The sequence below is a fragment of the Pieris brassicae genome, chromosome 2 (assembly GCF_905147105.1).
Source record: "Pieris brassicae chromosome 2, ilPieBrab1.1, whole genome shotgun sequence".
Lineage (NCBI taxonomy): Eukaryota > Metazoa > Arthropoda > Insecta > Lepidoptera > Pieridae > Pieris > Pieris brassicae.
Window position 1 is genome coordinate 22,931,660 of NC_059666.1, and position 26,626 is coordinate 22,958,285.

General features: G+C 31.2%; 1 protein-coding gene across 6 annotated transcripts; it reads left to right on the forward strand.

Moving 5' to 3' along the window:
• The first annotated feature begins 12,750 nt into the window (after positions 1–12,750).
• LOC123719986 lies at positions 12,751–26,290 on the forward strand. Of its 6 annotated transcripts, none has more exons than XR_006756038.1 (11): positions 12,751–12,878; positions 17,282–17,343; positions 21,257–21,344; positions 21,503–21,607; positions 21,801–21,940; positions 22,723–23,034; positions 23,318–23,638; positions 23,882–23,978; positions 24,647–24,756; positions 24,902–25,367; positions 26,055–26,131. XR_006756038.1 is itself a non-coding variant. In XM_045676361.1 (11 exons), exons 2-11 carry the CDS (start codon positions 17,287–17,289, stop codon positions 26,160–26,162), a joined length of 1,407 nt encoding a protein of 468 aa, XP_045532317.1. In that variant the 5' UTR covers positions 12,751–12,878; positions 17,282–17,286; the 3' UTR covers positions 26,163–26,290. The 6 variants fall into 6 exon arrangements, 3 of the variants coding, with proteins under 3 accessions (XP_045532317.1, XP_045532319.1, XP_045532318.1); XR_006756039.1 differs by lacking the exon at positions 26,055–26,131 and having other exon boundaries at positions 24,902–24,987; positions 25,299–25,367; XM_045676361.1 differs by having other exon boundaries at positions 25,299–25,367; positions 26,055–26,290.
• The last annotated feature ends 336 nt before the right edge of the window (positions 26,291–26,626 follow it).

Sequence of the window (26,626 nt, forward strand, 5' to 3'; positions counted from 1 at the left end):
AATAATGATAACAGTAAAGTGACCATTAATTGTTGCTTTCGTATTGGAGTTGTAAAGCTTTAAACAATAATGTATAAGACACTTAATTCACATGTACTACATTAATGTAACTCTACTGAGCACTCTTCAAACTTTGATATAGCGCTTAGAAACTAGGTACATCCGGCAATTAAGCTAATGAGATTAGTACTATAGAGATGCTCAACTTAATAAACTGACAAACATTTACTCAGATTTCTATTTATTATGTTGTGTCCATAACTGAAGTAGCTAGACATACATCATTGTAATAATACGTCACCGTGATGTCCTATCGGAATAATATAAACTTGCTAAATAGTAGGTATACTACTACATTGACATATGAACCACTAATTTGGATAATAATGTATAAAGAATTAATAAAGATACGTTGACCCCCACATAGCTACTTTCGCTGTACAGGGTAGCATGTAACTTACAATAGTATATAGTCCTTGATAACTCTTATTAAACCAGGCGAGTATTGCTATATTTTAAAGAAACAATTCATTTACTTGGAGCAACAAAAACATGCCAAAGCATGATGCCAACAAGATTGATTTCATTGTGGGTTGCTTCTTATTTAAGTAACTTTAAGTTTTTATAATACTATGAAAGGATGTTCTTTGTTCTCAAAGGAAAACAAATATATAAAATTCTAACATTTTGTACATTAAAGAAACATATTACTTTTAATAATTACTCAGATTTATTAAACTGTACAATAGAAAAATGTTTACGTTTGTCTACACTTCCTTGGATAACCTTAATCAAATAAGTTAGTACAGTGTAGTTCTCGTTAAGACGCCTCAAACGAACTTGTTACCAATGGAAAACAATAGAACAAGTAAAATCTTAAGTGCATTCTCAATAAGAAAACCAATTTCTTTGTTTACACAATCCTCGTAAATTTTATTGTTTCAGTGCTATAAATATTATGGTAATGTTCTTTTATTGTGCTAGAGTTTAGTTTAATGTCCCGCTTTTGGAGTTTCATACTTTTCTTTAAATTAATTCTGGTTTAAGAAACACGCGTTGGAAAGCAAGACAGATACGCTCACTTCGTTACACAAAATATAACTGAATTGGCCATTTAATAAACAAATTAAGGTCAAAGGTGAAAAAACTAGATTAATATTGAGGCGCCTTCAATCTTAACTTGACACATAATTCCGTTTTGGAGATCGTCGTAGAAGCGATAGATGATAATATGACTCTATATTAAAGTTGAATATGCAATAATCAAAATCCTTGTAATAGGACAAAACGATATGTTTAATCTTGTTATATTATTTGCTTAATGTATCTGTTGATATGCTTTACTGGAAACTGTGAGGAGGTTCAAACGCACAGTCCAGTACGACTAATGACGGGCACGATAATTCCAAGATGCCTAGCGGACGACTTGGATTTAAAACGTAGCCTTTGATAAAACCTCATTAGAAAATCAGGTTCTATAGCACTCATATATATGATGGAAAAGTAGGTAAAAGAAACAAAGAGCACAAAAACAATAACGACAAAGCACGCCCTTATTATTATCATGATTTAATTTCTGGTCATCGGCCGTTTAATTACGACTTTACCGTCTATCTTGTAAAGTTTGCTTGCTTGGTTCGACCGCTGTATCGAACACAGGAAAGTTATGGTTCCCTATTCACTCCCTTTCTGGGGTGGACATTGGCCAGTTCGGGCTAAGACCCCGGCGGTGTAATAGTTCGCGTTCTCCAACAGCAATACGGCACTTAGCCAGGCGAATAGCCCTAGGTGTGGAGCAGGCGACATAGCACTCAACTTGCCTCGGTGGAGTCTCTCATGACCGTCCGTGTAAGGGCCAAGAAGGCGCGTCCAGGAGACTGTCAGTGCCAGTGTGAGTGGGTCGGACAGACTCGCGGATAAGTCCCGCCAAGTAAGACTCCTGGTGTCGTGTCCCTTATTGGATCCATGACAATAATAATGGTTACAGCTTGTTATTTTGCTGGTTATTATTTTAAACCAATTGCTAATACCCAGTAACTGTTGAGGGTCAAACGCGTTCTTTTCTTTTCGTTGCATCGAAAAGTAGTTCAGCTCATGGTAAAAGATACCTTTACTCGGGGGCCACCCACATTACGAGTGTGCTTTGGACATACGGCCTCCTACACAGGTAAAGCATCTGCAATCAGTCGGTATTGGATTCTTAATGACATTTTAAGTTTATTGACATATGCATTTGTTAATATATGCACCGTGTGGAGACGACACAGATGTAATTAAAGTCGATAGATCGAAGATATTGCGATTTTAATGAGATTGATTCCACAAAGTCTAATTATTTCAAAGCGTGTCTCGACAACATTGAGTTATTGCTGCAATGTATGCAGTCAAGTATTCAACGATATGAATTAATATTTGCAGTACATAGTATAGATATGACAAATTATGATATCTTTATAAAATAAAAATCCTGAAGATATTTTTCAGAATGTTTCCTTGTAATAGAAAAATACCTATTCAATATATTCTTGGATTAGAATATTAAATGTATGTAATACATTTTCTGAGTACATTCTTGATAGTGGCATGTTTGTGGATGCTACTGTACAAGCAGTATTTGAATATATCCGGAATAACATATTTTTAGCAAGCTATTTGAATATTTCTTAGCCTAGAGGCACTCTCAATCGTGTCGCGAGAATAAAGTTAAACTCTAAAATGTTTGCAAAGGCTTCAACAACAGAGACCGTGATTCGCGTGTGTCGTAGTTAAGCCTAAACTGAATATAATTTGACAATTGCCCGAAATATGATAAGCGAATAAATATCGTAAATTGATCTTGAATCGACTTTAATTACTTTCCAACTTTGTAGACTTTGAGGTCGCCAACACGGAGAATGGAGATTATAATAAAAAAATTATATAGATTATTTTCTTAATTTATAATGAGCGTACTCCGTTTCCATTTTTAAATTCACCTTTCGAAGGGTTTTATATACGGGTACATATCTTCACTGGAAATGACCTACGTATAAATCATTCATTGTTGGTAAAAGCTATTTTAGCTGTTTGCAGAAAATCATTTAAACTCTAAAATACTATTTAATGAATCATTGAAACATTATATTTAATAGAAACTTAATATTTAAATGAATTAATTACTCCGTTTTATTATAAGTTAAAACAATTTTACGTGACTATGAATAGGGTCGGTTTAAATTAGGAGAATAAAACATTGGATGCGAGTTTATTTTATGACTCAATGAATCATTTTGTATTTGTTTGGGATACTAACATGTACTAAATATAAAAGAGACAATTTTTTTTTAAATCTAGGGCATCACAAACGCTTTTTATATGTTCTGATATAGCTTTACTTTTACGGGGCTCAAATGAACTTGTTCTGTATTACGTCCTTACTACGCCCAACATGAGACATTTTATTATCTATTAATAATCTTCAGAAATTCCCATAAAATATAATTTTATGTTACAACACAACGGTTAATATTTTTATTATATTGAGATAAATTAAAAAGAAAAGCCTTCATAAAAATAAAACAGGAAAAACACGATATAATGGATACAAAAATAAGCAAAATAAGTTTCAGAAATTAATTATAAGCTTATTCCTCGGGCGGGCGGAGCTCAATCGTAGCACGAAGATAAATCGAAGATTCGGCAATTGGGCGGGCGGTTAATTGTCGGAACCTTGTGCCGGAAACTTAACAAACAACTTGAATTCAATTTCCTAACGTGTAAGTTTGTCTTAAGGGACCAACAGGGTATCCATTATAACTGTTACGCATATAAGAATCAGAGCAATTAGATGAATAGCTCAATTATTTATACGACTGTGCCACTGCTAATGCACACGCAAATATATTATATAACACATACATGACATACATTGACATTTCATTTTTATTATTAAGTTACTTTTAAATAGAAAAACATCTATCAGGTCAAAGCTTGACTACAAATATAGTTTTTGAAATAAAGAAACATGAGAAAATCAATCGGCTTTGCTTTTGAAACTTAAATCAGCAGAAATGTTGCCTCCATCCTTATTTAAAATCTGCTAAAGATATTGCTTCAAAATATTTCCAATAAATTGTTCTGTTTGTTTCGCCAAGAAAAAAAAAAGATTATATATTAATAATATTGCTTAATATCCGGTCTTCATATGGGCGATGGAGGTTTCAATTATTGAGTTATATCTTATTACTTTCATTACTTCTCATAATGTTTATGCTTCGAGCTTTTTAATAAGTTTTACTATCACTATTTGTTTATGGCATAACTACATAATTATTACATTTATAAAAGTAGAAGATCCCTATGTACGTATGGGGGGGTATAACCCACATAGGGTTTCATGTTTAGTGGTTATCTAGGCCAAAGTATGTAAATCTTATATAATCCCCCCAACACAATACCGTAGTTGTAGATATAAAATATATTTATTTGGTGAATGAGAACCATTGTTAGTGCCGTATTATTCGAAATTACTTCTAAGAGTGTTCGTTTTTTCAGGACATATATTTTGAGATATTACCTCATTTATTACCCGGTTCTATTACCAAGCGAGCGGCTGAGACAAATGCTGTCATTATTAGTATCTGAAATGACAGGAAGAGCTTATGCGATGTTTTGATGAAGCCATGTCAGAATCATTACTTCGAAATGGTACTTAAGTGACATTGATTTTCCTAGCTAGAGGCATCTATAGGTCTTCCATTTTCCTGTGGTAAACGTGGTAGCCCCGAGATATATTGTACATGATCTTAACAATAAGATGGATAATTTCATTGGCTCAGAATCTCCTAGTATTAATATTATTCAACACTGCGTTTAATACCGGCGACGTGGCTTGTCGCCAACTCGACAATTAATTTGCTTTGGGACACTTTGGCCACTTGTGGTGTATTTTGGAGGCAAGAACTTGCGTAATTTAGCGTTAACGTTTATTACAAAACAAAATAGAAACTAAGTTCTGTTTGACTAAGATATACGTCGCTACTAAGTGCTAAGTAACTATATTAGTTGAGGTCTAAACTAATTCAAACACGTTGCAATGGCTGCACCTGAGTTTAATGCAGACTCGGTTAGACCGCAGTGACTTACATACGTACTGAAGCACACTTTTCCCAGAGAACAGTAAGTTGTGGGAGCCCTGAAGGGAGTTTTACGTTATAATTTAATTAATTATACAATTGTAATAAAATAAATCATAATTTTGAACAAGCTAAATCACGGTTATTATAGTAATATGTCGACAAAAGATTCGTGATTATAAAATGTGTCACTTGAATATCAACTACATTATAACAGATATAAGTTGATTATAATAAACAATGCCACTCTGGGGACAGTTAATAAACAATATGATTTTCGGTTAATATTGGTTATCTAGATTTTAAACCCGCTTCACTATTATTTATGACTCTCACGTACATAACAATAAAACTAATATGATGATATCAATAATTCCATAAGGTATTCGGAAACGGAAATATTAAACGCCACTTTTGTATTACTTTGTATCGGAAAAAATCTAGTTGAAAATTCCCACAAGTCATTAAACTTGAGTGAATATTTAACCTGCAGACACAGTTTGCATTGTTTATCTCTCTAGGCGTTAAAGCCCCACTTCAATTTCGAGTTAAGCATCTATTTACTTTGTTAAATAGGCTATACACATTTTTAATTTATTAAAAAGGTGTCTAGAACGTGACACAACTTAGCTCTCAAGGGTGCTTTTAAAAAAATTACGATTACTGCTCATCACTCAAACGGATTTACCTTAGTTTTTGCTAGAATATCTACTTGTTATCTATTTGAAATGACAAATCACAATTTTAGCAGCAATAATAAAATATTATTGTTTTTAAAAAATCTCCAATAACTAAATTAATTGATTTTACCCTCAATATAAGATATAAACATGTGTTGTAAATTCATACCAGACTGTTAAAGTTTACAATCTTTACACGATATTTAAAAAAGGCGCTTTAGATATTATATGCACTAAATTTCTAAGAAATTGAATAAATCTGGAGTCACATCGTATTCTAGGGCCTGATATGGAGCGAAACGGAACTGATTTACCGATATTCCCCTTCAAGAAGGAAATAAGACGATTTTCTAGGAGCTCGAGTCAGCTTTAGTACTCGGTTAACGTATTCTCAGTATGCAAGGTTGACAAGATACGCTTTTTATGAGGATAAAAATTGCAAATTCCGAAACAGTAGTACGTTTAATATGTATTATGTGTGTTAGTTGAGCATTTGAGTGATAAACTTTGTACACCTCACACACTATTGTTCACGTTGCTATATTAGATTCATATTTTTTGTATTCTATACGTGCCTATATTGAAAGTGACATCCTTAATAGTTAATCTTGCTAAGAAATTGGCTTTCGAATATTTCATCACAGACCAAAGTCCTGAACCATTTCATATTATTACCAATTAAGTATTTAGATTCGTAGGCCTGTGTGCAGCCGCAAATATCTGGGCCCAACAGAATTTGAAATTCAAAATCTACTCCACTATGATTGTTATTATAAAGTCTGTTTGTCTGCTATAATTCAAGAGTCATAATGTGAACATTATATATATAAATATGGTAATATTTCATTAGAAACAGATTTAATTTATCTGCCGATATAAAGTTTGTCTACCTACTTGTTTTGACATTTGGTAAAGACGGAGTTTTCTTTGAGAAGTGAAATATGAATAGTAAGTATTATAAATTATAATTTTTAAAGCACTTTAATGGTAATTTCCCTTGGCTCTATTTAAACCGCAGTCAACGCATTTCGTGGGGCTTACAAAACAGTTTTGTGATTTAGTGAGCAGTTTAGACAAGCGAGTTAGGGAGATTAATCCATGCCATTTCACGGGAATTTAAGTTCCAGCTGCCACCTAGATGTTGTGAAAATATAGACAATGCAAAATAAAATTTATTTATATCAAAAATAAGATTTTTTTTTATAAAACTTTTTGGCCTACCTGGTAGTAACGGTTTTTATTTCGTTTAAAACACGATTAAGGTCGTTAGTAGCCATCATATATACAGATTTTTACATTACATATTACAAGCATTACCGATTTACTATAATATCGATCTTAGTGCAGATCAAACTTCTTTTTTGTATGACAGCGAACTTTAAAAATACATATTTCAATATAATATACAATTAATTAAGCTTATTTTTATAATATTATTGTAACATTTAATGACTAACAATGAAGCTATAAATATAAGTTTTCTTTTAATTCAGCGATAGAGCGGCCATTTTCCGCTTATTATTATTGAACAAAGACTAGCATTAGCAGCCCCATTGCCCATCAACGTAATTAATGATACAGTTCACAGTCTGCATTACAAGTTATGCTATTCATTATTTATGAGCATCCTTTGTTATTATCCTTCATCGTCATAAAACTTTCATCCATTTCTCTACCCACGTAGGCGTACCTATCATACCCTATCACAATGAAAACATTATCTAAGATTTCAAAAATCTATATAATAGTGCACATATTAAACAAGTATAATATTACATTATTATCGATCAGCCTTCACAAAGCTTCATAAGCCATTGCTAATTTCATTTTCGTTGGATTTCCAAAATATTATTAGTAAACAATAAATATTTATTTGAGGTAGAAAATTGAACTCAGGCTCTCAAATTAATCTTCTCAGTTTGCTATTAGTACGTAAATACGTTTGTCGTTATCAAACCACAAATATATTTCATAGATGTATTACAAGAATTAAATTGTTTAGTTATTTTTACGTGAATTTTAGAAATTTTATTGCACATTCGTGAAGAAGTCTAAGAAACAATCCAGATTGTATTGAAGTGCTTATAAAACCTTTTGAGAAAGTAGCCGCTTGGCCGCAGATTTGTATTGTTTCTTCTATTATCATTTCCTATTAATTATGATTACCTTCTTTACGCGAAATAGCTATATATATCTTAAAGAAGCACGGGTATGAGCAAGTATGCTTGTATTTGAATTCACGACGGTTAAAAGGGAGTAAGTCATAGTATATATAATTTCAAACTTATCATGTTCTAGCCTAGCAAATATCTAGGTTGGATTCCCTATTGGGCCTTAGTTTCTTAATAAAATATTGGCGCCTTAAAGCCGCGCACAGCAATGTGAGCAGATGTGTATTAGCTGTTAAGAAATTAGTAGGTAATATGTTATTCAGTTTTTATAAAAACTAGTTAAGTTTATAAAAACATTATAGCACGATATCAAACATAAAATAAATACGTTTTACAACTAATATGCGCTATGTTATATTAAAATATACAAACATAGACAAGAGAATATTGCAGGTGCATTAGACGCTTTTAGTACATAATGCTATATCTCAAGAGAATTCCCATACTAGCGTTACCAATTCTGCTGCTTAGAATATTTACGAACAAATTACAGCACTCGTCTCAAGCAAAATATGCGTTGTAAAATGTATTATAGCAGAATTACTATCTACGTAGATCGACAAAGATTTAAAGAAAACGTGTATGCAAACTTATCGACGGTCCAGACCATGGATCCAAAGTGTAATACGAAATCTGCAACTCTAATTAAAACCGTAAACTTAAACTTGATTATTCATTTAGTATATTTGTATATAATAATAAGCATTTTATTTATGAAATTTATAAAGAAGCAAAACCAATTCAAAAGTAAATCTTTAACTTTGTTTTTATAGTCATCCGATTAAAATAATTTAATAGAAATGTTGTGATTATCTTTATCATATTTGAAATGATTCCAGCAGTTTTGATTACTTTGTTACGATGGCTACTTTTCCTCCAAGAGGTGTTTAACTTGATGTAGTAGTAATTTTCTAGAAAATACTCACTTATTATATTATTACAAAATTAATATCGGATACAAAATTATTCAGAATGTGATGTAAACACAATTGCAATTAGCACACAAAGTATATTGCGTATGTTCCGTCATTATAAATTTAAATTGCTCGACTGTTGAATTATGTGTGTGTCATTTATTTATGGAAAGGTACTCGTACAAAGGCCCGTAGAGTGTATGAAGTATGTCATTCGACTCGTTCTTTTCATTCATTCTCTTTTAGAATAATTTCTTTGACTCTATCATATATCAAGTGATTGGTGTAAACAAATAATGTTAGAACTTGTTATATTCACGTTTAAAAGAGGATTCAATGTGTAAAACCTTCTTAATAAAATCAAATATTTATTTTAATTAAACTTCTAGTATAAACAAAATAAATATACTTTGTATGCTAAACTACATGTGCATACGCCTTTGTTTAAAACATTTTGTTAATTTAAATTTTGCATATTGGAACCAAAAAGAAATTTCTGCAAGAGAGAATACCAATAACTTATCCATAATAAGACATTTAGACAGCTCTTTAAAAAAGACAACTATAAATAAACAAAGACAAATATAACTAGTGGGTGGAGTAAACAGAATTTGACATTGTACAAGCCCTATGACAAAACCAAGAACGCATGAGGAAGTAATTAATTGATATTCTAGATCAGACTTGCGCTTGTGGTGTGGAAATACACCACTTTTTCTGCTCATACGCCGTCTTCGTTGTTAATTACATGGCTATTAAATAATATTAATTTGTATTAAAGTTTTGGTCGCACCAAAACGTAGTTGGATGTTATTTGTTTTATTAAATTAACTTAGACCGAAAATCTGATTTAGGAAACGCTTGAATGAATGGCTTTTATGGAAAATATTGAGTCAGATATTGTTTTACTTTGAAAAAGGTGTTCACACTCGTTAAACGTAAAGCTTAACTTTATCTTTTCAAGAAAAATAATAATTAGATGAAAATACTGTTCTGAAACGAAGTGCAGTTGATCGAATCGACATAAATGAAATTAGGTGCAATTATACTGCCTTAGTTTGTATGAACAAAGTGTATCACTATCGATTTTTAAAGTATTTCACTGTAGTTGAAAATGTATGTGTTTATGTATATTTTTTTAAAATTCAATGTTTTTATATAACAAACACGCACACGGACAGTGTCTCTGTTACTAGGGTGTTAAGGTGTCTTATTACTTGCATTATAAGTTGTGTGAGACGATATTTCTCGAATAAAATACTGATCTTGATTAATATTGAAGTCACTAGCTAGATGAACAAAAAGTAGTATGTCTTAGTTTCACTGACCAACGTTTAAACATATTCTCAGTAATTAAACTAGCCATCACTGTCTGAGTCATTGTCTATAGAGTATCCGAAACAGAAGGTATCCTTCAGTAGAAAGACACATTCTCAAAAAAAAGGAACTATACAAACAGAAACGCATTACTAAATATCGTTAAATATAGGTATATAAAACCTGGGTAATTACAAAATGTGTATATATTTTAACCAGTTAAAATTTGCGATACAGGAAGCTTTTATAGTTCATGTAAATTCCAAGTTATAAATAGCAAGGCCAAAGAAACTTATAATTATATTAAAACTAGCTACAAATGACTGAGTCGCAAGTGGATAAGTGTAACCATAATATAGATTATATTAAGTTTATAGAAATAAACATTATATTTCGTCATGGTTTTTGTATTTAACGTGTGATTTCGCTTTACCATTATAGTAAAGTTAATGTATTAACTGTAAATATTAATTTGTTTTTTTTAAGTATATAACATAATGACAATATTAATTATAGTGATTGCTATATATAAATAGTGTTTGAAAGTATTTAGTGAATAATAAATATATGCAACGAACTTAAATAAAGTTAGTTAAGTTACGATGAGTTTAAATTAATTCACCAACGTACGCAAGCTTCGAAAAATAGACAAATAGAAAAAAATCCATATCAGATGTTGAAATGAAAAGTCATTTTGTTTTAAATAACTATAATCTATGGTATTTTTATTTCGTTTGGATTTACAGTAATTTATTGTGAACCGAGTCGATGTTGTTTTCATTACACTGTTTTTATAAATACAGACATTTACAAATAAATAAAATAACTTTAATTTCACACTTTCAATACATATTCCAATGTTTCATAGCTAAGAAAATGTTTATTTTCCATTGCTTTTTATGTATTCTACATTCCAACTCTGATACCGAACTCATGCCCTGGAGTATCGAAACAAATTGCCATGACTATTGTATGCAAATACACTTTTGAATAATGTGTAAACGTATTTTTTCTGTCATATTTTAACCTAAGTATAATATTGGTTAGAAATAGTTTCGGCTGTAATGTATTTGTGAATGCTGATTTTTTTAAAGTCATAAAAAAGTTTATTAAGGTGTTTGCAGCGCCTCCGTTAACCATACCTATCTTACTTTAGATGATTGACAGTACAAATTCTGTTGCAAACTGTTTAGTAGTCCTATAATAAAATAAAATTTTACATTCATGAGTTTTGTATAATTGATTGAGTTATTAATTAATATTAAATCATGTTCTCAATACTATATATTCTTTTGCTATTTTATCACCGTTTTTTAAACCGTTAAAATATTTTGTTTATTTTAATGTTAGGCTTTAACTGAGTGAGTTCTATAAATTGGATATAAAAATATGCCAAAAGGTTGTGACGAGGGTTAAGAAAAGGTTTTCAATAATTATCAGGCATGAGCCGACTGCTTGTTTGTGGATGGATTTAATGATTCAAGGTAGCGGAAAAATTTGAAAGGTCCTTTCTGAAAAATTGGAATTTCTTTCAACATTGCTCGTTGCGTTGAGTTGTTTTATTACATTTGTAGGTATGCTATTTATGAAAAACAATTTTACTATTTTCTCGACCACGTAGTTAATTATGATAACATTGTCTTTTTAAGCAACAATATTATTAAACTCGTATAAATACTATAAAGTATTTGAGAGAATTTATGTTCAACACAAGATCAAAATACTGAAAACGAAGTGACCAAGTGGTCTAAATATTCTAGAATCTAGAACATACATTTTTAATTCCTTTATCATCTTCTGTAATATTTAAAATGTATATAGAGTTGAGGTATTTAAAGGTATTCATTTAAAATGTCGTGTGTTTAAAACTTGCTTCTGAGGTTTGACTGAACCATAGAAGTCGTAAAGTCTTACGAGTATACGTCATATTATCTCAATTACAAAAACAGGAAATTATGGTGCGATAAAGCTGCGATTAAAATTACGTAGTTATAATTAATTGACTAAAACACACTGGTGGGTTGGTATGTTTTTTATCATCTTATTGTAAAAAATAAATAATTTTAACGATTACCTGACTTGGTAAGAGAGAATTTTTGTTATTTTAGAATGTGACATCATCTTTTTACATTATTTTAAAATTCTTATTATTTACACAAAATGACTGAAATCGAATTATGCAATCAACTACAGTCAGAGTATAAATGTGACTTTTGACTGTTTTCTAGTCCTACTAGTAAACAATCTATCTATCAGGCACTATCAGCCATTTTTTAAATCTATTAAAATAAATTTAGTTTTGTTTAAGTGTTATATTATAAAATAAAATAATTATCTATTAGAATGAGCCATAACAATTCTAAAACCAATTATTGTGCGATATAATCGCATACGAAGAATTCATGGATAATGCATGATTTAAATGCAAATACCTACTATCCACAGAGATTCACAATTAGATGAATCCGCTTCCCCTATGACAACTTAACGAATTCCTTAAAAACGATGGTACATGCCATTTGTCTTATCTACATACGTTAAATATTAGGCCACCGGTTTTAATATAAAGGTGTATGAACTTATAATAAGGACATATTCAACGGTTGATTGGTCCAGCACGAAGTGAATGGAAAATCTGTTCTTGTAGTAACAACATTAGAGCCTTCCTTGACGCACGCGCCGGTACGTAGTGTTTTGTCTTAAACATTAATTTAACATTTCAGTTTAATAAGATTAAAACTAGTGTATACGCAGAGTAAATGCTGATTATTTTGTGTTAAATAGTTCACAGTAAGTATTTTTAGTGTTCTAGAATTCAATATTACTTATTGTAATAAGCCTTATGTGAACCTCCTGCCCGTTTGGCCCCTGTTCTATTAATAAAACAAAATAGTTTGTTTAGGCTCCCGCTGCGAAGAAGGATATATTGATATTATGTAAATAAAGGACGATAAATGGAATTACATACAAGTTTCTTCAATATTTTTAGTTAAATAAATATCTAAGAATAATGACAGAAAATTACAGAAACTAAGTAGTAATAACAATTATTTTCATGTTTGATGTTACTTAACCTTATTTAGGTTGATAAAAAACTAAAACGCAAGTGTTATTTTTCGTTAACAGTTTTTTTCTTATATATTATCTCTCTTTATTTTAAATGATTCGTAAAAACTATAAACAGAGGGCGACAAAGTGATAAAATCTAAAACAATATAAACCAAAGGAACCAGTTATTGTTTCGAAATTAAGGACAATGATGATAATTTACCTCATTAATTGTTTAAGTTCCATCGCGTCGGGTATTGCATACCCTTGTCCGTCTATTATCTCATTCTATTGTACACCGAACCAGAAACAATAGATTAATTTCGAATTCAAGTCATCAACGTCCATAGCCAACAGATGAACAGATAACAAACGATTATTGGGTACTGTAACGTAATCATGGTATTTTCAAATTAAATTGGAATTCCTTTATGATTTGATTTATTATTAAATCGGGACTTGATTTCAGTCAAGTTAACATTAATTATAAATACAGTAAAAAGGTAATTTCGTATATGATGTATTCCTTTTGCTTGCAGTGTAGCTTCTTAACAATAATTTACAAAGGAAGCAACTAGTAGCACATAGATAGCAAAATATGGACAAATGGCATAAAACTAAATAAACGTAGAAACCGAGTGTTAGTTATAGCAGACCTACCCTTTATGTCCTGACGTTATGAAAGAAATGGATCGTTCATGTCTCAACAATTATACTCAAGTTTTCTCTTTCCTATTAATTTTAGAATAAGTAATTGCTTTTTAATTACTGACCTTAGTTTCTGATTCATAAATAACCTTCATTATAAACATTGTTTTCTGTATAAACGTGTATTCTTTCCTCAGTATATGTTAATCCCAGTCCTAACTTAATTCCTTAAAGCCAAAACAAGTTTGTTTTTATTCAATTATTTACGTAAAAACAAATAAGATATAGGGTAAAATGTAAGCAAATACATGCTTATTGTTTATTAAATTCTTATATATTTCATTATTAATATTTACATAACCAGTCTCTATAATTTACTCTAGGAGTTCAATGATGATATCAAGAAGAGATGTGTTTGAACGTCGTAAAGCCATGTTCATATGTTTTGTGACACTTGAGAAGAAGTTCTTTCTTTTCGTGAAGATTTCGTATCTAAGCAAGTCTAATACCATATATTATATATGGTAATAATGATATAAAATATATTTTTTGCGATAAAAGCATGCATTGAATAGCTGCGGAATATTAATTGTTTGTGACGTTGGTAAGAACACACCCAAGGTCACGAGTTTTTTATTTGAATACCTAGTGATATTACGGAAAGGGTTATCTCTATAAATTTATATACCGCTACTTCGCGTTTCCGGTAATACTAATGAAATAAAACTTTTCTTTGAGCTAGGATCGAGTGAAGATGAAAATTAGATTAGAAGATTACGCGAGGATTTTTCAGTTGATCAAGTTCTTCTTTACAGTGTTTTTATATCTTCTGTGTAAAAAATAAATAGTCCCAAAAATCATAAATACATTTTAAAAAATCTTCGTAAATAAATAAAATTATAAACATCCTTATAACTGATCATTATGATTATTCAAAATTTGAAACCGGTTGCCAATGGGTTAGGAAAAAAATTGAATTGGATTGTAAATAACTTGGTTTTTGATTATTTAAACATACTAGATGCCAATAGTAAAATATGATCGCGTAAGGTCTGTTTGAACATAATCATATTTGAGTTTATTTAAAAATCGTATTATACATTAGTGTTATTAAGAAATTAAATAAAAATGTTAATGTTTAAAACATTATATATTTTAAATCCATTTTCTTTTAAAAGATGAGAATATTGTGTTTGTTAGACAGAAGTTATAAAACATTATTGCACTAATAATTACGTAAAATAAAGTGAAAGTGTAGTAATTCCAACATTACGAAGCTTGTAGTAACACTATATTATGATGCGGATGCTGTATTACACGCTGGTGTAATTCCAATGACCTTAGCTATATATATGTGTTTCATTAACGCAGTATTAACAACTCTTTATTTTTAAAATAGGAGGGAAATTTTGAAAGGGGTGATTCTCATGGACGGCTCCATGCTACACCGGCTTAGATCAAAACATATAGACATATGTCACGCATTGAAGGTTAATCACTTGCCTAAAGAAACAGGATCAATGGAACACACGCAACAATGCAAATATGATTTATCTTAGTCCGTACAGCATATTAAACATAGCAATCTTTTTTCTTTGTTTAATGTTGTGGTACCCATAAACACAAACACCATCTAAATCGTTATTCATGAGTTGTTCTAGAACTTCTATCAAAAAACCGTTCAAAGAAACGTAATATTCTAAAACATACGGAAACACGTTCGTATGTAAATATTTCACGTATGTGTCGGCGGTTCCGAAAGATACCTCAGGGAGAATATCGAAAACTATTCAAGCATTCCTTACTCGAGTTGCCCACAATCCCTCAGACTGAGCGTTATCAATTCCTCTAGCGCATTGGCAGGCAGATCATACCTGAATCAAAGCTACGACGCGTGAAGCATAATTGCTAATGTAGTGTAATATATTCTGTACGAGCCAATCCACGCAGCTTTGTGAACTAGTCACAACCTTCGGTATAACATAGGAGGAACTGACGTCTTTGACTATAAGAACAGACTAAATACGTTACACAAAAATTTATTGTTTAACAAAAAATTAAAATTTTTGATGTATTAAGAAAACACTTATAAGCGGATCGTAGCTATGTATTATTATTAAAAACTTATAAGTTTATTATTATTATTTTTTTTATTTTTTTCCGACGTTTCGCGTGCTTTTCAGCGTGCGTGGTCACGGTGACCACAATACAAAAGACAATACTATTTTTGATGTAGTTTGTTGTCTGTATGGCAGTCTAATTGCTGAGGCTTATTTCCTTAATAGTACCAACGTATAGTTTGGTGCAGTAAATTATTAACTTATTCGACCTAATGAAAATGATAGAAACAAAATTTTGTGTAAATAAATCACAACTAAATTCAAGGGACATAGCTCGTTTAATATATTCCAACCACGAGTTAATATTTCTACGTTGCTTATTTTTGTACTATTAATGTAGTCGAAATTTTCCGTTACCGGCGACAGCACTTTGGAACTGACAAACAAGTCAGGATTGGTATCACTATAGCTACTGGAAGTTATAGAGAGGCAGAGCGAGAAACAATATTGTGATCTTTAATTGAACACAGGGTTAGAAAATGTTTCGGAGTGATGCGCTTCGATTCGATGTGATAAAAATTAATTAAAACTAATTTGACGTTTTTAAGAATACAATTAACACATCGATTTAGTTCATCAATGAAATGTTTGGTACTTGATGTCTTCCACCAAGGCAAAATCTTTAGTTAAGATATTGTAATTGGCTGTTAAAGTTAGGGAGTTCACCCCGTATAAGGTGGCTTGGCATTGCGACGCTTCGCAAGTTTGATTGCGCCGTAGTGTATAATCCAATCACCCGGTTGCTTTGATATCGACCGCTCGCTAATATTGTTTGAGGATATAATCGAATTCAGCCTGTTTCCTCAGCTGACCAGTGATACAAATTACTGTAGTTTCATCTTATGTTAATCGATCGCTATTAGTTAAAATAAACGAATTATGCAAAGACATAATATTTAACCGAAATAAATATCCATCTAATAAAGATGAAGCACTAATGTGTTTTGTAGCAAACGTAACTTCAAGGAAGAGATATCGATAAATAAGAAGAAGATTCTAAGAAAGTTGCTTTTAATAAGAGATTTTGCATAATGCACCTTCACAAAGGCAAATATAATATGTAAAATATTGTGTTAAAAAAGCTTTCAGTTTCTCAAGCCCAGCACAATAAGCTCATAAGTTCATGATTGTTATATTAAGCTCAGTTATCCGACGAGACAAAGCATTATTTTGAAATCCTTTTACGATAACAATATAGGGAAAAGCCGGCTCGGTGATATTTTCCTGATTGTTCGTTAGCACAGAAGTAAAACATAACTTTTGTTTCAGATAACATGAAGTCATCCCTGACCATAGTTTTCTTCGCTGCAGCTTTATCCCTGGCCTTTGCGGTATGTTTTTTAAGACTAGACAATTTCCTTTATCTCTATAGATATTATGTTTGTAATAAGAATCGGAAGTTATTTACAAAATCTATCATATCATAATTTTGTAGATCTTACACACTTACCTGGTTTCGGCAGGTACAAAAATTCACAACTCTGCAGAACATTTTTATTTTTTCAAACTAAAAGCTGAACAAACTCGGTATAGTGCATAGTTATATCCAGGCATACGTGACTGGATAATTGAAAAATAAAAACCAGATGTTGTTGTGACCACGCAAATAAACAAATCGACGCTCGTTTGATTATATTCCGTTGTGTTCAGTAACGATGCACGCCGGACGGAATTTTCTCTTGCAAACTGTTTTACTAACTACATTTTTCATTAAAAAAGGACAGCTTTGAAATTTTCAGAATCGTTCTTAGGATATCTTAAGTCTTAGCTTTTAGTTAAGAATTGCAATTCATCAACATAGCCTCATCTTAATAAAATCAGTTATTTGATGTAATTTAATATAACGCCATTATCTATCCTCACAAAATGCTCATGAATCAAAGATCGACGTTTGTGATTGATTGCTTGTCTCATATGAATATCATACTAATTACCTTACTAAGCTTTAAGCGGAACATTGTGGTAATTGGTTGATAAATAAACTGTTTATGTGTTTTCCTATTACTAAAGTAAGTTTAGTTTTACGAAACGTAAATATTTATGCCGAATTCGGTTTGTACAGTTAATGAAGTTGTTGTAACTAAAAAAAAATCCCCCACGAAGATGCATGAGTCAGTGGACCTAGAAAGTTGATTTTCGAAGGCTGCACTTGGGTTTTGCCCTGGTTACTAAGGTTTTATAAAAACAGCGAAATATTATACACGGTAGTGAGTACACAACAAGGTCAAAGTCGAAGTTAAACGTATCTTATTTTAAGAATAACCAGATTTAGTAGTTATTAATATAGAGAATTTTAAATAATTTTTTTAACTTTGACTATTAGAGATTTAACCCAGTACGGGTTCCTCTAACTGGTAGTAAAATTCTAAATGTTCTTGTTTTCGTTACGTTAACCAGTGAAGAGAATTTGATATAGTTTTGCTTTAAATAAAACTCTCGTAGTAAATATAATATATGTATACTCAGCTCTGAATAATTAAATAAAACCCGTTGTTCTGTGAATTTCTCCATTTATAGATACGAAATATCATATATCCAAGTTTCAACACTTCCACTATGCATGGAGCAACACATATTTCATCAATGTACGTAGGTCATTAGCAGACCTAGTTATAGTTTTGCCTGGGGTCGAACCTGAGCACGTATGCTTACGTTAGCAATTAGCCCACAGGGGTAGTTATTAAAAAAAATATTATAATATAATATTAAGTTCAAAGTAAGGGAAATATATACTTCTGCAGATGACACGTCCAAGCAATGTATTTCGCAGAGCTAATGACTTATGATAACGGACATTTATTAGGCTCTATATAAAGCTCTATATAATGAGAGTTGTCCTGTACTTAAACAAGATTTTAATGTAATATTTAAACGAACATAGAATGGCCAGAAAATATTCCTTGTAATAGGATCTTAGTCTCTTTTCTTTCGCTTGCCTATTCAGGAATATATTGAAATTAAGCAACGAGGCAAAAAAAGCAGCAGCAATTTTGTCTGTTTTGAGTACTCGATCTGAAAATTATCAGCGGGTATTTTGTGTATCGCTAATATTTTTCGCAGCCCAAGTTATGACATTTGTACGGTAGTTACTGCCTTAGATGTCTCACAATAGAAGAATATTTATAATAAGTAAATTAGTTTAAGAGTCAATTAAAAAAAATCAATATAGAAATAATAGTAGGAAAAAAACTAAAATTGTACAATATATGTTACGATTTTCCAAGAATTGTTTATTGAACACCTTATAAAATAAATTATAACATCAATCTTGCAATTATAACTTGTTAATTAAATATATACTGCGCACAGTGCAGCAGTTTATCTGGTTAAAGTATGAATTGTCTTTAATTATTAATTAATTGTATACAATGGATCATTATTGCACTGCAGCTTATTCATTGCCGTAAGTATAAAGATCACAACCTATTTTTACCTAAGAAAATACTGGATTAAGATGTCTATACTATGTCAAGGTATTTTACTCATTAAGCACAATTTCGGTTAAACAGAAAAACAAAAGTGTAAGGTTTTTAACATTAATGAATAATCAATAAAATTAACTTTCGTTGAAAATTTACTGAATCGGTTATTGCGTTTATTGTAGAGTATTGTAACAAAAGACCTTAACAGCGCCGTGCTCCGCCTCTCGAAGAGAAATGGCGAAATACTTTTTAATGCTACGTTTGCGTGTCGGCATTATAATAATGGCTGTTAACAACAAAACTCAATGCAACAACTTCTGAATTGTATTTAATAGGAATACGCTCATTCAACAGAAAAAGTAAAAGCCGATAGCAAGTAGTAGTTGTAGTCCTTGATTACCTAAAACATAGATATATACAATTAGACTTTGTTTTTCGTCGTTCTTGCACCAACACCGGTTCCTATTACAGCGCGTAATTGTGTATGACTAGGTCATGGAAATGAACAAACATGTACTATGATTATGTTTGCGTTATCTGTTCTAACGAATAGCACAGGCAAGTGTGTTGTGCATGCATGTTCCTTTCATGTTTCGTACAGTTATTTTCATCTCATGGGGATGCCGAGGTGTTACTGAATTCTTCTTATTAATTTCTTAATAATAAGAAGAAGCTTAATTTATTTCTTAAGTGTGAAGAGTGACTTTTGCCAACTTTAACAATAATTTAGCTTAACTTTGTTTTATATGGCTTACACAATTTTCTAACTATTCGAGTCTAACGATTGTCACGTAAATAATTACACAAATAACAAAATAAAGCCTCAAAGCAAACTCACGTTCATTATGAAAGCTGAAACTGAATTAATAAGTACTATTTGACTGAAAACCTTGTGAAATAAATTTAGGACCTTATTATTCAAATGAATGCTCTTATCTCTGGATTAGACTTTAGAAATAGAAATTATCGGATTTTCATTTTGCAATGTGGCGAGGCTTAACCTATATTTGCGAATGTTAACTTATGTGTTTGGATGGTTAATGCACGAGTTCTCCTTAGAATGTAAGGTCAATGTAATTAATTAGAAAAACTGATTTAATACAATCGCCAAAACGCTTATTACTTTTGAACATGATAATTTATAGTAATTAACTAATCAGGCAAAAATGTAGCCTTGAAGACAAAATATTGACATGAAAGAAAGTTGAAATGCTATTGATAAACCTTAAGTTATTAATTTGTTTTTAAAATTTTCCTCCTACTTTGTTGAAGTACTTTGCTAAGTGTACTAATTGGATCAAGTTTTAAGGACGCTGAGTCGGAATTGATAGGTTAAACTTCTAAAATGAAAGATTAATGTTAAGATTAACATGTATAAAATCATGACCATAGGTATTAAATAACGTTTCTGATATATAGTTTTTTTAATTAGTTAATTTCATTTTTTTTTTGACTGACTGGTCGCGTTTTAAAGTCGATGCTGAACGTTTTAGGTTCTTAATTAATTTTCTAGAAAAATATATAGAAGATTTAAAAAAAAAATAGCAAAATAAAGTGGTAATCAAATCGTATATCCTGAAATATTTGTAATACAATGGACATGTTTGTTTATATTGTTCATCGATATGAACAAACATGCCCACGCTTTATTTTCAAAATAAAAATGCTCTACGGTTCTATTATATACGTCAAATACATTTTCAGGTAAAAGGGAGTAATTTCATACTTCATATTTGAAATAACATTCCTGGCAGTTGTAAGAGTTTTTGATTATTTTACTACAGTACGTTATAATATTAAATCTTGACAAAACTTTTTACAGGCGCCACAATTCATTACATTTCAAGATGGAAAGTTAGGAGTTAACTTTGCTGGCTATCATGCTGGAGTTGGAGTTGGTGGATTATTGGGTAAGTACTTATATATAATCGTGAGTAACTCTTAATGTCTTAAAGCATTTGTGATTTGGTTTTGGACTTGTATTTTCTTAAAAATACTTATTTCAAGGCAATGTCCACAATGCTAACCACTACTACAAATTCACCGCAAATATCAACATCTTCCACAGCTAATGGAACTCTTGGAGGACTGTACGCAGAGGCTGGTACACCAACAGGGCAATCGGCTTCAGCCGGACTCGGCGGTGTTGTGAACAAGTACGGGCATGCTACAGGTTTGTTATTATTTTATTATTTATATACATTAGATTTATTTAGGAAAATATTTTTTTCCCACGAATGTTTTTAATTAGTTATAGACATCTATTGTTCGCATACAAACAAATAAAATATAATTTTAAAGTATATAGATACAATGGCCTTTAGCTTAAAGGTTAATCAAGTTAACTATATTCATCACATTTAAAGGAGGACTGTTTGCTGGAGCGACAGCAGGTAACAATATTCAAGCTGCTGCAGGACTTTCGGGTGGGCTCGACTCTGAAAACTCAGCTGGAACCGGCTTCGCCACAGCTCAAGCTGGGAACCGTATAACTTCCTCAGGACTGGTAGGTGGAGGGAATCTAATGGAAATAATAAGAAAACGGATGGAAGAGAAACAAAAACGAAAGGAAATTATAAAACAAGGCCAAGTTCCAGATAAAAATTATTAAGGCTCTGTTATAGCTCTGGCTGAATGTTTCCTAGGCCGTAATCTTAAACGTGACTCGAGAAGTAAACTGCTTCGAAACGTCACCGAAATATAAAGATATTTTATTTGAGTTATGTTTAGAATACGAGCCCTTTAGAATTTAGTGTAGCTGGTTTTTATGTACATTAAAGATTTTAATAAACAAATAACATATAATTATTTAATTTAATTTAAATTTAATTTCGATTTAACAGAAGAAAATACCAAAGAGCGAAAACGAAGGTAAAACAGTAACTTTTACAAGCATGGAATTTAAATGCATGAATGAACTGTATTTATTATCTATAGATGCAGCATAGCACTTTAAAAAAGGTTTTTAGTGAACAAAATCTCAAACCCACAACGACATTGTGAGCGATACGAAACTTTTACGTTGTATTCACATCACGCTTTGGCTAATAAATGGATTAGTCTCACCGCTCTAATATAAATAAGATGCACTTCAAGTTCCTTTATAACCAATGTTTGGATAAAAGTTTGTATGTGTATCGCGATTTCAACTCGAAATTATTCTGCATAAACATTTACTATCTCCGGTGGTAAAAATAAATTTGATTATTGTATTGAAGTTTATTCCAACATTGGCCAGTTTTAAATCATATTTGTCAAACCAATTTTATAATACTTTTAATTTTCTAGGGTGGTCACGCTGGTGTTGAAGGATCATCAGGCTTCACTTACAGCGGTAAAGAAGTATCCGTTATACCAGCACACAGTGCTGAAGCCGCATTTAATGTTAACGCTAATGTAAATGAAGTACAACCTCTTCCCGAATCACGGGTTGAGATACATAAAACTTTTATTAAACAGAGTGCTCCACCTCCCGTTATTGTCAAAGAAGTGAGTAACGTATGGTCACCAAGACACCAAACACCATTTTATCGATTTAATGATTTTATCACAGGAGTATATAACATTCCTTTAGATGAGGAATTAGTTAATCAACATAAGGTTCGTTTTTATTTATTTGATCGTGCACCTGATGATTAACAATATGATTGTTGTGATGTTTAAGATGTGTTGATGTATAAATGTAATAACCAAATCAATGTGTTACTTCATCAATCACTTATCGTTGGATATATATTTGTTTTGCTTAATTCACATTTAAAATGTTTTATAAAATTCTAACGTGTCTCTAATAACTGCTGCGGCAGCCATCACATAATATGAGTTCTATGTTCTAAAGTACTATAAATTTATAAATATTTATCTGATTAAGTAAATTTGGCAGGTTATTGTAGAATCCCCACCTCCGCCACCACATATTGTCGAAAAACACATAATCCACACTCATCACAAGCACAAACGCCCGCATGTACGTAAAACTGCGTTTGTCAGTGGCTACATCGGTGGAGGAGGCAACTTACAGCCAGCCGAGACAGTAGTTTACCAATCGGAACCGGCTATAGACAAACGACTAGACGTCGGTGTACAGGCTGCAGCAGCTGCTGGAGTAGATGCTAATCCGCATGTAGGAGGAGGAATCAGAAATGTTTATAGAAAAGAAGTATCTATTCAAAGGAATCCTTCATTCTTTAGTGATATTTTCAATGTAAGTTATTCCTACTAAGATTTGTCTATTTTCCTGTATTAAACGAAAAAGCTCTTCAAGATATATTATTAATATTTTAATAACATAGAAAGGACGAGAAAACATAGTGTTATACAAGTTTAACCTGAAACTCTGATACATATAAATTAATTGAAAATAGAACGAAATGCAAGATATAATTTAATCTGTTCAATAACTGAAAAATGATTTCATAAAAGTTCTTTTGTTTATTTTAATTTTCAGATACCCATATCCACACTGAAAGCTGTAGGAAATTTCCTCGGAAATACAGCGTCAAATACAAATATATCTGTCCAAAAGTCGGCTTCCGTTGAAACAGGTTTTTTTTAAAGTAAACCGCACCCTCAGCACAAATAAAACAGCACTGAAAAATAGTTATAACAAAAAAGTCGTATTGTCGTTTGTGATGTACTGGTTGGTCCAGTACTGTACAGTCATTTTCGAATAGTATTAAGTATAGTAAAGTATAAAATATATTGGATACGCCGTATTGTGTATGTGTAATTTATAAGTTATTATATATTAGTAAGTTACTACGAATACTTGATGCAACTATCTAGATATTTATGCTGAGGGTACATTACTTAGATTATACTATTGACATGAGATTATATTATATGTAGGGTGTTTATAACTGAGGAATAAAATATAGAAACAAGCAACCATTGTTTTGAATAAGAATCATTTAATCATCCAAATACACTGTCAGTATACAATCTATTGGTATAAATTTGTTTTTCTCCAATAAAAGTTCTATTGTTTATTGGATTACATAATATTATTCATTTCCTCACAGTCATAAAGCAACATAAGTCTGCGGGTAGTACTTCACTAAACATAATTACATCATTTTTGTTACCCTCGTAAATCTGGTCATGTTTTTATCTCTTGATTTTATTATACCTCTCTATTCCTTCTCCCTAACAAGGCTTTCCAAGGTGATTCGCGAACAATTCATTATTCTTAATTTCTTTGAACACTTTGCAGGAACTGTCTCTGAGCTGAAACATTATCCATCTTCATCGTCATCATCATCTTCATCACACATCTCAGTACAGACACCGACTGCATCTAAATTTATTGATGATATACTATCTGTAAGTCCATTTGTTAATTTCATGTTTCACGAGGGCTTAATAACAACTAAGTGCATTCGATTATATCGTTTAATAGGGCTCATTTATTTGCACCATTACTACATTAATTGTCCTGTTATAATAACACTAATTCTTTAACGCTTAGGTAATGATCAAAATTGCTTGAAAATATTAACATAAAAAGGGGTAATTGTCGAATACGGCGCAGTATTGTAACCGCAAGGATTTGAGGTACGTATGATTTAAGTAACATTGTTCTGTGTTATCAATGTATATTTCATTGTAATTCCTTCATTCTTAAATTGTTGCTTGAATATGTTGAACATAAATATTCCGAAGTCTAGAGATATATTATTTTTATATTCTGTATCTTCATCATAATAATATATCAAACGTATATCCTATTAAGGTTTTCGTTTCCGATTTGATTACCCTGTCGATGAAAAATATAACGATAAACTAGATTAAAATACTAATGATTATCAAATGTATATAGAAATAAATTTATTTTTATTGGTGAATAATTTTGTATAACGATTTAGATTCCAATAAGCACCTTGGGAGCCGTAAATCGATTTCTCGAAAATAACGTCGCGAGGAAAAGCGTTCAGGTAAGATTTTTTTCCATTCGTTTATAGTGAGAATTTTCTGATGACTGTCATATACTGTATATAAAATTTGAGGAATTGCATGAAATTAACCATACCGACCCCTTTTTCTAAACTATAATCTAATATTTTAGATGTACTAATATAAATAATTCACAAGTATTAAAATCTTATTACATTTATATACAAAAATATAATCATTAGTAGCGGGAAGCTGGAAAACCACGATCCGACACTGATGTTCTACTGCTTAAAGCTCATTTAGAGTACGGTATTCCTAATTAGATAAATAGTATTATAATAACTATAAAGTTAATAAGAGAAATGTAGCCTTTATTTATACTTCTCGAATATAACGTTTAAAAGGATGCTTTATAATCCAAATCCACGTTTTAGATTGTCAGCTGTCAAAGTATTTGTACAATTCTCATTGAATTGTATTAATCTTAAATATGCTGTGAAGTTGAATGAATTAATTATGTGAATTGAGTTAACACTTCAAACCTACCTTCTAACTTCAAACGATTCTTGTCAAAAGTCGCTCATGCACTCAGTTTACTTAATGTAATTTACCGGCAAAGGGTATTGTTTTGAAATTCATAGAGAATAACCGAAAAAGTTGGCTGATCATTCCCTTAATTTCGTATTATACAAATATATAATAGTGATTACAGCGGGTATTATCAATAGGTATCCCAGGAAGTTGTTGATGCACCGTCAAGAATCAGAAGGGTTCCACATGGTCGCAGAAGAGCTAATAAGGTCGTTGGTGAACAACCTTCTGCTAGTACAAAATGAGCTACAAAATTTCACACAAGAGAAATAAACGCAATGTACTTGTGTCTATAGAGTATGAGCATGTGTACCAATATTGTGTTTTGAAATTCAACTGTCTTGTCGGTTTGTAAATAAATATTATACGATGATAATAAGTTTCATTTACTTTTCCAAAATTACTTTTTAAAATGATCTAATCGAAGTGTTACTCAAATCGAAAGACTATGCAGAACAAACCTCATTTGTATCATATTATATGTTTACAATGAAATTAGGAAATAACGTGAATAAATTGCCCTAGAATTTGTGATGAAAATTAATTTAATAAGCAATATGAGAACGCAAACCAATTCGTCTCGTCAATTTGCTTATTTCTGGCCAAGTACAAATTATTAAAGGAACAACTAAATACAAATTCTATAAAGACAATGCTTTAGTTTCGTGAACCTCACACCATGTTTATGCAAGGGTTTTGTATATCAGAT

Excerpts from the sequence above, each read along its gene's own strand:
- LOC123719986 (XM_045676361.1), top strand. The coding sequence starts at position 17,287 with ATGAAGTCATCCCTGACCATAGTTTTCTTCGCTGCAGCTTTATCCCTG. Across the intron at positions 23,639-23,881 it reads TCTTTAGTGATATTTTCAAT|ATACCCATATCCACACTGAA; the intron begins GTAAGTTATTCC and ends TTTAATTTTCAG. Across the intron at positions 23,979-24,646 it reads GTCGGCTTCCGTTGAAACAG|GAACTGTCTCTGAGCTGAAA; the intron begins GTTTTTTTTAAA and ends AACACTTTGCAG.